This window comes from Acipenser ruthenus, chromosome 12 (genome assembly GCF_902713425.1).
Source record: "Acipenser ruthenus chromosome 12, fAciRut3.2 maternal haplotype, whole genome shotgun sequence".
Classification (NCBI taxonomy): domain Eukaryota; kingdom Metazoa; phylum Chordata; class Actinopteri; order Acipenseriformes; family Acipenseridae; genus Acipenser; species Acipenser ruthenus.
The window spans coordinates 4,820,140-4,832,254 of NC_081200.1; the positions used below are offsets into that span (position 1 = coordinate 4,820,140).

Below are 12,115 nucleotides of genomic sequence, written 5' to 3' on the forward strand. Positions count from 1 at the left end.
TTGCAAACTGATCCACATTTGGAGGTGGTAATGATTTCAAACATAATGCATTTTATTTTCAGTAAAACACACTTACTTACTCGGTTCTGTCACACAGACACAAAGTGTTGGAAGACCCCACTGCAAATAATTCTCCATCAGGTTCCCAAGCCACAGAAGTAATCGGATAGTCATGTGAGGGGGAACTGTAAATACGTCCATAACTGTCCCAAACCTTAAAATCCAGTAAAAAAAAAAAGAAAAATATTAAAAATAAATCTGGACATAAAGTACAGGAATAAAGATATTTTTCAAAACCAGTGAGGTTTACCTTTAACAGTGGTAAGATTACTCAGTTTACTCATTATTTTAGTATGATTAAAAGGGTTTGTATATTCAAATTTAGTATGGGATTTTCCCATTGCACTTGCTATTTCTCATGATGATATTTATAAAATTAGGAAGGGCCCATTTAGATGCATCTGGGTCATAAAAAAAGGGGGTTTAAGTGTGCCTATGAAAATAGCATAACAAAGGACCCAAATCAATTAACATTTAGCTTGGAAAATAGGGGTTTTAGGATAATACATATTCTTGAAAAATACAGAGTGAGTGTGGATCGGTTTTCATTTCACTACATCACTGATTTTGTATTTATTCAATCAAAATAGAAACTGATCCAAATGTGTTCCGTTTATTGATTGAGTTATGCAGTACAGTAATTTAAGGTGAATTCCCTTTTCATTTTACAGAATGGACAACAATACTTTTGTTCTTGCAGCTGCATCAGTGTACTGTAATTCACCTGATATAACTCCAGGGTCAAACATTTATCTCGTTGTAGGCAGATGATGCACTGCAAATAAAATAATTGTACCGCACACTACAGAACAAATGGGTGAAAATAATCTGATTCAACTTTTGTGAAACACTTTAGGAGTACACACTAAAACTACTGTATCTCACAACATATTGTCAAAAAAAAAAAATCAGAAGTGTCTTGAAAATATAAACAATATTGTGGTTACAAAAGGCTGAAAAAGTGTATGCCTCAGCACAGAAGGTTTGCTTCAGACACAGATAAGGGTTTGACATTTAACCCAGCTCCAGGTGCTTGTGGTTTTCAGAAATGTCAAAGGTCACATGACAGAGCTAACAAAGAGAGAACAAAACAGGGCTAAGTCGTCTAAACGCTCTTTCCTTTACTACGGATTTAAATAAGTCACATTTACACATCCTCTTTGAAAGAAAGTCAAGAAAAATATCTTTAGAGCAACTCAGTTCTTCTAAAAGATTAAAACATTTTTTTTTTTTTAAATCACTACAAAATTCACTAAGCTAGCCTAACTGAGAAATTACATTTTTAGTTTTTTAAGTAGTCAAAAAATAAGTAAACCCTGGACTCTATTGAATTATACATGGTAGCATTTTATTTATTTTACATACCTGAAAAAAACCCAAAATGCTAGTTAACAGGCGGAGTGTGGGGCTATATTATCATCATGCATAATATTTTTCACTAAACACTAGAACATCATTTTGCTGTACTTATTAGAATGTTTAATATTATGTACGTAATGTATGGATCATAGACCAATAAGATATGTTTATTACAATGGAATCAGGATCATTTATCAAGTAAAATGTGTTCTTAATACTCACTTAGAAATGTTTTCATGCTTTTTTTTAGAGCAGAGCTGTTTTTTTCGTTTACTGTAACCATGACTTTGAACATGCTGAAATTGTATCTAAATGTTACAACAATGTCAATCTATTTAATTATTCAACAAAACTAACATAATATGCCTTTTTTGTTTATATACTCTTATTTTTAGAACTAACACACAGGCTTAGTCACATTATTTTCTGCTATACTTTTTATAGCTTTCATAAAAATGTAACCATTAATCCTTAGAAAGTGTATAACAATTTTAGTATAACGTGCTTCGGCAAGTTACTGTTCCCTAAAAAGTTGTTTTAGATCCATCTGTAATAGAATGAAATACAAATGTTGCACTTTTTGCTAATGCCAGAAGGGAAATTTGTTGTTGGATATTTTTATATAAAAGCATCTGGTTGGCATAGATTTTAAAAAGGTCTTTTCAACCAAACAACAATTAACTGTATTTTGTGGTCTTTTGGTAGTCACACACAACACTGTCTAACAGTAAGTCTTAAAGGCAGGAAACAGGCAGATACTCATCTGGATGGTGGGGAGAAGTGTATGTGGGGGGGGGGGGGTATAACAAAGACATGTTATAAAATATTTAAAAATGTAATTAATAAACTACATTTTTTAATTGTAACTCACCTGGCTACAAGCATTTACAGGGATGGAGTCAGAAGCCAAATGGCATATGTGTTTTAACTGGTTGATCATAAATTTATTAAGCATAAAGTAATTATTTGACATAGAAAAAAACAATTTTGCAAAATTGTACATGCTTTATTTTTTAGGTGCATGTGTTAAATTTTGCTTTTTAATTAATTATCATAATATAAAGGATACCTACCGTGTTGGGCCAGAGTGGATCGCAACATTCCACTTTTTGACCATATTTTAATCTGCCCGTCTTCACCAGCTGAAAAAATAAATAAAAAAATTAAAAAGTGAGTCCAATATGTAACATTTCAACACAAAACCAGTAAGGGGGGAGGGGGAGGGGGGGGGGGGGATCGAAGAGATCAATTATTCAATTAAATCGGTTACTTGGAAATTAAAAAAAATAGAAATGGATGGGCATTTCTGAAGATTAAGCTAAAAATGTTAGTGTGATGTACCACTTGTATAATTTCTATTCTGGATGTCAAACATTACTTAAACCTCACCTTAACTGAAGGCAGTTATGTCATAATTATTATTATTATTTATTTCTTAGCAGACACCCTTATCCAGGCTGACTTACAATTGTTACAAGATATCACATTATTTTTTACATACAATTACCCATTTATACAGTTGGGTTTTTACTGGAGCAATCTAGGTAAAGTACCTTGCTCAAGGGTACAGCAGCAGTGTCCCCTACCAGGGATTGAACCCACGACCCTCCGGTCAAGAGTCCAGAGCCCTAACCACTACTCCACACATAATTCCATCTTGCAGCCAGCACTGCTCCACAGTGTGCCTTCACGCTCTTCTCTATTCATCCATTCTTTGTAATCAGGCGAAACTTGCCTGCAACAAGCCCTTTTTTTAAATTGTGATAATCTTTCCGACCTCTTGGTTTTTCATGTTCATTTTAGTCATACAATTACATAACATAACATTTGCAGCTAAATTACGAAACACCCATTACGTACACATGTGCAATAAACAACAGCAAACAACAAACCTTCCAATGTGTAATGCTTATATCAATGGACACATAACGCTTCCCCAATGTCAAAATACAGATTTCTCATTGTTAAGCTCGTGTCCAAAGAGGGATAATCATTATTGGCACATATAATGTTAATTTATATATTATTTTTTACATGGAACAGTTAATGCAAAATCTTTGCTGGTTTAAATAAAAAACTTTCTTCTATCGCCTGTGAGAGACAGAAAGCAATCAGGCATGGAGACAGTTATCAAAGACACTAAGTTACTATATACTTTGTGGTTGTGTATATTAAATTCAGAGTGTTCTATGTAATTTTTGGTTGCCTAAAACTGCAAATTAGTATGCTGTTTAGCTCCATTTCTATATTTGTACTTCCCATAAAAGTAGATGCTGTGCCAGGGAACAGGGTGCAGGTAGTGTGAAATAGAAAATATATGAATATAAAAATGTGCACAAATGTATTTAGACACATACCACCAGTCATTTTGAGCAAAATATAACATTTAATAGCTTTGAGTATTAGGTAGAAAAGATGAGGGTTGATGAACCCACAAAAAAGTTAACATGTAATTCCCCCCACCCACTTAACCCTCCTACAGACTTTGATACAAGAAATCTTTATTACCGTATTCCTTCGAATTTAAGATGCACATTGTGAACAATTTTTTGCTTCTCAAAAATAGCCTGCATCTTAAATTTGAGTACAGTATAGTGATGCGTATATTAAAATTGCCAACAAAAGATGTGACTACCCGAGTACAAAAACAGCACCATGACTGACTGCTGATAAAATACAAGACGTCTGCCCTAATATACAAGTAGCAATGTGACAATCTGCTGAGAAAAGATGAACCAAAATGTTACTGCCTGATCTCGAATCATCCATGACATACAGGCAGCCATTTTCAAAGAAGCGTCATTAGCTTCTTGAGGAATCCCAAGAGAAGTTTTACAATTTCAGCGTTTCTAACAAACAGTACTAGCTTGGAGAGATCGGAAATGCTGATCAGTGAGTGAGTGGTATATGTACGACAGAGTCGCCATCTTAAATTATACTGTACGTAACAAGCTCCGTGGTTAATCGACAACAACACTGTTTCGTATCAGTTTCGTACGATACAACAGCGTAATTGAGGTTGTATCTTTGTAACTGCATTTTCTTGTGAACAATTATTTTTATTAATTTTCCCTGCCCCCTGGGAAGAGGGAAATGGTGGAGACAACACAGATCAAAAAAGATATCATAACAATACAGAAATACAACATAATATCAAGACAAAAACAAGAACATTACAACAAGATACACCAAAACCAAAATATTAAAAGAAGGTATATACCACAACCAACTGAATGAAAGTTGCCTGGAGGAGTCGTTATCGATCAGTGTAATGAAGACATTGAAATATCATGGTGCGTGGTTTATTGGAATCCCGAGGGCCACCTGTGTATATGCGATGCGCTCTGTTTAACTCCAGAAAAGGGTGATCATCAGAGGACTTCAGGGTCGGATACCAATTTGGAATTTTCTGGTGAAGAAAGTGGATGGGGTCATTGCCTTCAGCCACTTCGGAAAGCCCCACCAGTCCGACGTTACAGCGACGATTTCTGTCCTCAAGGACCGCCATCTTATCCTGCATAGCATCAATGTGAGCGTTGTACTGATTGAGCTCATCTTTCTGTTGTCGAAGATCAGCTTTGGTGATGTCCTGCCTGGAAGTTAGCTGTTTCAAAGAGGAAGCAATATTAAAAACCTCCTGTTTAGGAGTGTTGAGGATAGTAGCTGTTTCGGTTACGTTTCGAATCACAGGCCGCAAAACTGCATCAATTGCTTCCTGAACTGATTCACTGCCAAGCGGACGTTCCAATCATCAGGGACTAGTGACCTCTTCATACACTTTCCTACCTGTGTGGATTGAGGGGAAGCAACGGATCCCTTAAGTGAAGCAGCCATCCAAAAATGGTAAGTAAACTATTTTTATATAAAAAAAAAAAATCAAAAATAAAATAAAAAGCGTAAGTTGTTCAATTATAAGTGAAATAGCGAAGTGGCGACAGGAGCGCTATCAGCAAGCGACCATCCCAGAGGTAAGGTCACACAATTGTAAATGTGTATTTATTTGATGTTTTATTTTTTTCTGAAATTGAGGTTGGTAAATTTGGCATCTTAAATTCGAAGGAATATGGTAGGTTTAACTTTTTTTTTTTAAGTTTCAAACAGGTTCTTATAAAGTATTTATAAGCTTAACTCTGTACATATTTACTTATCCTTTTTATGAACTTATTTCAGTCGTGAAATAGAATTTAAACCTCCAGAGATACCACTTAGCTCTCTGAATGACAATTACTGTAGTTTTAAATTGGTTTAAGGCTTGAGTCACATACAGTTAAAGCGACCAGTATCAGGTCAGGTTGTGGAGATTTTAAAGGAATGTGACTGGTTCTGATAAATTGTTTTGAAATGTTTGGGTTGGTTCAACAGTGCAATTTTTCAGCATACAAATTATCTGTGTAGTGTTTTGTTACTTTTATACTGTTGCAAATTGTTTCTTGTTCACAAAGACACTTAAATAGCATAAAAAATGAGTAATTATTTATCCTTCACTCCACCCCCATTTTTCAAACATGCTTCGTGAACCCCTCTCCCCTATTACTATTTATTTTTTATTATTAATTTAAATGTAAACAAGTTTAACTACTTAAACCAAGAAGGATACATGTTGCAGAATGTAGAACAATGATTATATTTGTAGCTTGTGGCAGTTTTTGTTAGGGCAAAGACAATAATTTGCTTTATTAGACCAGCATGCACAAAATAATTATATATAGATGTTGTCATGCCATGACAAATCAAAACCAAATAAAATATCTTACCATCAGTACTGGTAAGTACAAAGATTTCTGCCTGAGTCTGCTTCTTGCCACCTACTGTTTTAGAAAACCAGTGTAGATCAATGGGGTAAATGTCACCTTGTAGATTCCACTTCAGGACCAGGTGATCTTCACTACATAAGTATAGTTCATCTGCTGTGGTCCAGCCTACACAGCTGACTAACTCTTTATGTGCAGTGGGGTTAAGGAAAACACCACAAGAAAAATACTTATGAGAAAAATAAAATGTAACAGATTTTCATTCAACGTAATATTGCATTAATGAGACCTAGTTCATTTCTAGTAATTTAGTATCAAAATAGAGACTTTCTTGACACTGTTCTTTGGCTTGTTCCTTACTGAATAATTATAACACTTGCAACATGCAGAATATGTTTTTAAGAAAACACATAAAAAGCTGCCCCCCAAAAAACTCTAACCAAACTAAGGTATTTAAAAAAAAAAAAAAACCTTTTAGAAAAAAAATTGTCAAGAGAGATACAGCATTTCATAACGAATGTCTTGTTAGCATACATTTGCTGAACTGTGCTTATTTATTACTGAAAATCTTACTTTTGTAAACAAGCAAGTAACTGTAACATAAATATTACTGTCTTTGTTACTTGTCCATGTTCGGAATTATTTAATTGGAAAAGAAACTAGACTAACTAACAAGCAGCATTGAAAAGTGAACACTGCAGATAGTTATTGACAGTGTCATTCATAAAGTGACAAATGTTCTGTTAACATTTATAATGAAATTGATATTTGGTACGTCATAATGAGCTGTGACTCAAACTTGGTATAAAAAAAAATAAAAATAAAAAAAAGGAAAACCATGCAATGCTAGTTGAAACCTTGGCAAGTCCGTTCACTTTCAGTTCAATGTCATGCACCAACATGTGGATGCAATTTGTTAAAACTCATTACTATTAAGAATACATCTTTATTTTCACAAATATATTTGAGCACATGAACAATTTATATATATATATATATATATATATATATATATATATATATATATATATATATATATATATATATATATATATTGTAACACAATATATTGTTTTTGTGTTTATTAAACGTAGTGCACCAGCGCTTAAAATCCTTTCCAGTGTGTTGGGTCATGTTTTTAAAGGGGCTAGAACCGCGGTGAGGGCTAGTCATTTACATATGGTGGCAGCGAGTGTGGGCGCCCCTAGAGACCCAAAAATGGATTTTAAAGAATTAATAGAAATGATTAATAAGAACATCGCTGGTCAGGAGGAGCAGACAAAGAAAATGGAGAGGCAGACACAGGAGCTGCTACAAAAGTAGGAGCTGCCGTCCCGCGAGCCAGAGGGGGAGGAGCTGCCGCCACCCGAGCCAGAGGGGGAGGAGCTGCCGCCGCTTCTGGAGCCCAGAGGGGAGGAGCCACCGCTTCCGGAGCCCAGAGGGGAGGAGCCGCTGCTTCCGGAGCCCAGAGGGGAGGAGCCGCCGCTTCCGGAGCCCAGAGGGGAGGAGCCGCCGCTTCCGGAGCCCAGAGGGGAGGAGCCGCCGCTTCCGGAGCCCAGAGGGGAGGAGGCGAAAAGCATACTCGAGGGTGGGTGGTTGTGTTTTAGGGGAGGGGGTGGCCTTGGAATGGCCGATCAGTGTTGCACACTTGAGGGGGAGGATGTGTAAAACAGCAGGGAGGGGGTTAATATCCTCCCTGCAGAAAACATGTGCGTATGCACATTTTGTTAATTTGCTTATTGTTTAATTGTTTTTCTGTTAATTGTTTTATTGTTAATTATCACCTGCACCTGGCTATGATTGTAAATTAGAGCCAGGTGCAGGGTTTATAAGGAGAGCAGTCAGGCTGCTCTGGGCTGCTGAGTAGAAGGAGGCAGAAAGAGGTACTCTGCTTCCCAGCAGTCATGAGGTAAAGTGTGTTGTATTAAACCTGTGTAGTTTTGTTTACTGTTTGGTGGGGAAACAGCCTAGCTGTCCCACTTGTAGTCAGGGTGTTCCTGTGTGTTAGTTAGTGCTCGTAGAAGAGCTAGGTGTTTATTTTGTTTGTTTTTATGTTTATTAAATGTAGCGCACCAGCGCTTAAAATCCATTCCAGTGTGTTGGGTCGTGTTTTTAAAGGGGCTAGAACCGCGGAGAGGGCTAGTCATTTACAATATATAGCCCTTTACATTATTCAGTTGTCTCATTTTAAAACTGCTGTTTGAAGGTTTTGCAAATTAAATAGCACCACATTATCACTAGGTTTTATATTACATTATTATTTTTGTTTCACCGTGGTAGATTTAAAATGTATAATTTTTCCCCTTGCCTGTAAATTTTTCATATTAATGTTACATACTTTACAGTTCTAAGCTTTTACATCTTAACACCACCTGTGAGCACAATGGGGGTGGTCTTAATATATAAATATAAAACTGATTGTTAGAATGCTGCATGCTGATTGGTCCATCAGTGCTCCAAGCCGTTACAATATCCAGCACAATGTCACGATTAGGAACTACTTAGGAACAAAGGCAAATCACTGCGCCACCAAAATCAAATAACACACCTGTCAAAATACCTGCTGTCATGGAAAATACTGAAGACATCAAGATGTATTGTCATATCTTCCAGTTTAAATTAATATGCACTACAAACCAGTTTACTATTTTAAACACTGTTTTGGTATTTCATTTGCTGCGTCTCGTGCCTAACAACGCATCATGAAGTGCCACCATCCAGCACAACCCATGCCCTCTTGTGCCTTATTGCTTAATTAATACTGTACCTGTAAGGTTCAACGTATACTTCATTGCACAACTAGGCTTTAAAATCTGTCACTGAATTCATTTCTGGTCACTGAAGCATGTTTGTAGACTTCACAGTTGAAAAAAAGTCAGATTAGTCCTTAGATAAAAGCCAAACCAAAGATTTCAACCAAATTGTTACGAGAGCCAAGAAGAATGACTCTATCTGATTATCTCTTTCTTGCTACTTCTAAAAAAGCAATTAATCCAAAATGCATAATTATAAAAGTAGGTCAATATGTTTTTAAATAAAATAAACCTATTTTCCAAGATCTAAGTTACATTTACTCAATATGACTATGTTCTGTGGTAGAAAATCACAAAAATATATTAAAATGTAGACCCCACACAGCTGGGGTTACAAAACAGGGTATACAGACAGTGATTATGAGCTAGCCTAACTCTCAATAAAACATTTTAAAAAAAACCCTAATGACACCTTTCAAATGGTGAAATGGGAGGGGTTTTTTTTACACTGTATGGTGACTGTGCCTTTAAAGAAAGGATATGTTTTGGTTCCTTCAAAAGTGACGTCTCCAGTTTCATTTTAGAAGCAATAAGTGTGCAAGTCTTCAGTAGTTCAGAACCTTGAATACTGAAGCATCTGCCAACCAAGCACCTCTTCTAATCTATTTTATCACATCTGCTGTCCAACTCATTGTGACTGAAACTGTTACCTGTAACAGGGAGATGCAGTTTTAAAAAGTAGCGCAGTACATATCAGGAATTTCAATCATTCAATAAATTATTCAGTCAAGTAACAGACATTTACAAGTGTGTGCATTTCAGGGTATTCTGGTTGTTTGTCTTACAGTCTGTACAGTTACGTTTAGTTTCCAAAAAAGAAAGTATATTTCTGTCATTTGACACTGCATATAAAAAGCAACTTGCCCCATGTTCAATGAATCTCCTAATTTCTAAACTCTAATGGTGAAATAAAACACACACACATATACATATATATATATATATATATACACACACATATATATATATATATACATATATATATATATATATATATATATATATATATATATATATATATATATATATATATACACTGTGCCTTGCAAAAAGTATTCAGACCCCTGACCAATTCTCTCATATTACTGAATTACAAATGGTACACTGAAATTTCGTTCTGTTTGATATTTTATTTTAAAACACTGAAACTCAAAATCAATTATTGTAAGGTGACATTGGTTTTATGTTGGGAAATATTTTTAAGAAAAATAAAAAACTGAAATATCTTGCTTGCATAAGTATTCAACTCCTGTGCTGTGGAAGCTCCCAGTTTACACCGATGAAAGACCCCAGTTTACACCGATGAAAGACCGATGAAAGAAATTGCCCTAACGAGGACACAATTACCTTACCATTGGCCTCCTCCACCTGTGAACCATTAAAGTTGCTGTCACATTTTCTGGATAAAAACCCCACTGTTGAAGGATCACTGGTCAGGCTGTGAATCTGAAGACCAAAGAGCATTCTACAGAAGTTAGAGATAAAGTAATACAAATGCACAGATTAGGGAAAGGGTACAAAATAATATCCAAGTGTTTGGATATCCCAGTGAGCACAGTTGGATCAATAATCAGGAAGTGGAAGCTGCATCACACCACCCAGGCACTGCCAAGAAAAGGCCGTCCCTCAAAACTCAGCGCTCAAACAAGAAGGAGACTTGTGAGAGAAGCCACAGAGAGGCCAACAATCACTTTGAAGGAGCTACAGAGTTCAGTGGCTGGGAGTGAAGTAATGGTGCACCAGTCAACCATATCAAGAGCTCTGCATAACACTGAACAACCTGGAGCAAATCTGCCAAGAAGAATGGGCCAAAATCAATCAGACACTGTGTGCAAAGCTGGTACATACTTACCCCAAAAGACTTAAAGCTGTTATTGCAGCGAAAGGTGGCTCTACCAAATATTAATGTGTGGGGGTTGAATACTTATGCAAGCAAGATATTTCAGTTTTTTATTTTTCTTAAAAATATTTCCCAACATAAAATCAATGTCACCTTACAATAATTGATTTTGAGTTTTAGTGTTTTAAAATAAAATATCAAACAGAACGAAATTTCAATGTACCATTTGTAATTCAGTAATATGATAGAATTGGTCAGGGGTCTGAATACTTTTGCAAGGCACTGATATATATGAAAACATAAACTAACAAATAAGCAAAAAAATTGAAGCAGTTATTTCACGGGACTTGCTACTTTTACATCTGGAGGCAGGCCTAGCGTATGACATCTGCTGGTTAGAAAACTTATAAATGATTACCATATTGATAGAAGACAATATAGTTATTTGTTTAGTGAACATTCTTTCTAATGACTTTAGGTTTGCAGTTGCATTTGAAAAATAAAAATAAGCTAAATAATACAGGCCAGCAAATAAATTCAGCTTGTGTAAACTTATCGACTGTACATGATGTATACAGTAAGTATATTGAAATAAATAACGGCAGTTTGATCGAGACAGTGAACATTCTGGCAAATTTAAAGAGAAAATAAAACAAACTCAAAATACAATAGTTATGAAGTCTCAGTTTAAGCAATTATAGCTTCCAACCAAAAAGTTACTGTTTTATAAAAAATAAAACGTGATAATAAACATAAAGTATAGTACTTTGGCTAGTAGGCATGGCAACCCATACCTCTCGGCCTCAAATCTTGTATATTTTCTTCTGGCAATAGTTTTTCTAACCTGAGAAACAAAAAGTGTGTCACATCCTGGTCATTTTTATTCCAGTAACCGTACAGTATTTCTGACTGTTTAATTTGTTTTGTTTATGGAACACTTACCGGGCGATATTCGGGCAGGTTGATGTGTCTTCTCCCCAGACCGTCTCGCGAGATCTCCCCTCACCCGATGTTTCTTTGCACCAGACCCAGCAACGACCACAGAAAAGAAAAATACATAAATACATAAATACATATAATTATAAGTGACTCTTTATCGATACAACGTTCTATACTTTCTTCCATACAAAAAAAATAACTCAAATATTTTTTAACATAACGGTATATTCTTCAAATGACTCCTCCCATGTAGCACATCGTTTCTAGGCAACCGAGTCACTAACGTAATATTATTATTAATAACACAAATAAATCAGAATAATTTATAGTGTATCATTTAGGAGCAGGATTTA

At 35.6% G+C, this 12,115-nt stretch overlaps 1 protein-coding gene across 1 annotated transcript in view; it reads right to left on the reverse strand.

Moving 5' to 3' along the window:
- The window catches only part of LOC117416680 (intraflagellar transport protein 80 homolog), a 35,633-nt gene extending 23,518 nt beyond the window's left edge, over nucleotides 1-12,115 (reverse strand). The window contains exons 1-4 of the mRNA XM_059034372.1: nucleotides 11,766-12,115; nucleotides 9,463-9,633; nucleotides 6,174-6,359; nucleotides 2,493-2,561 (exon numbers count right to left, since the gene is read on the reverse strand). Coding sequence (XP_058890355.1) covers nucleotides 2,493-2,561; nucleotides 6,174-6,359; nucleotides 9,463-9,502 — 295 coding nt within the window. The 5' untranslated portion in view covers nucleotides 9,503-9,633; nucleotides 11,766-12,115. The remainder of the gene's footprint in view (nucleotides 1-2,492; nucleotides 2,562-6,173; nucleotides 6,360-9,462; nucleotides 9,634-11,765) is intronic.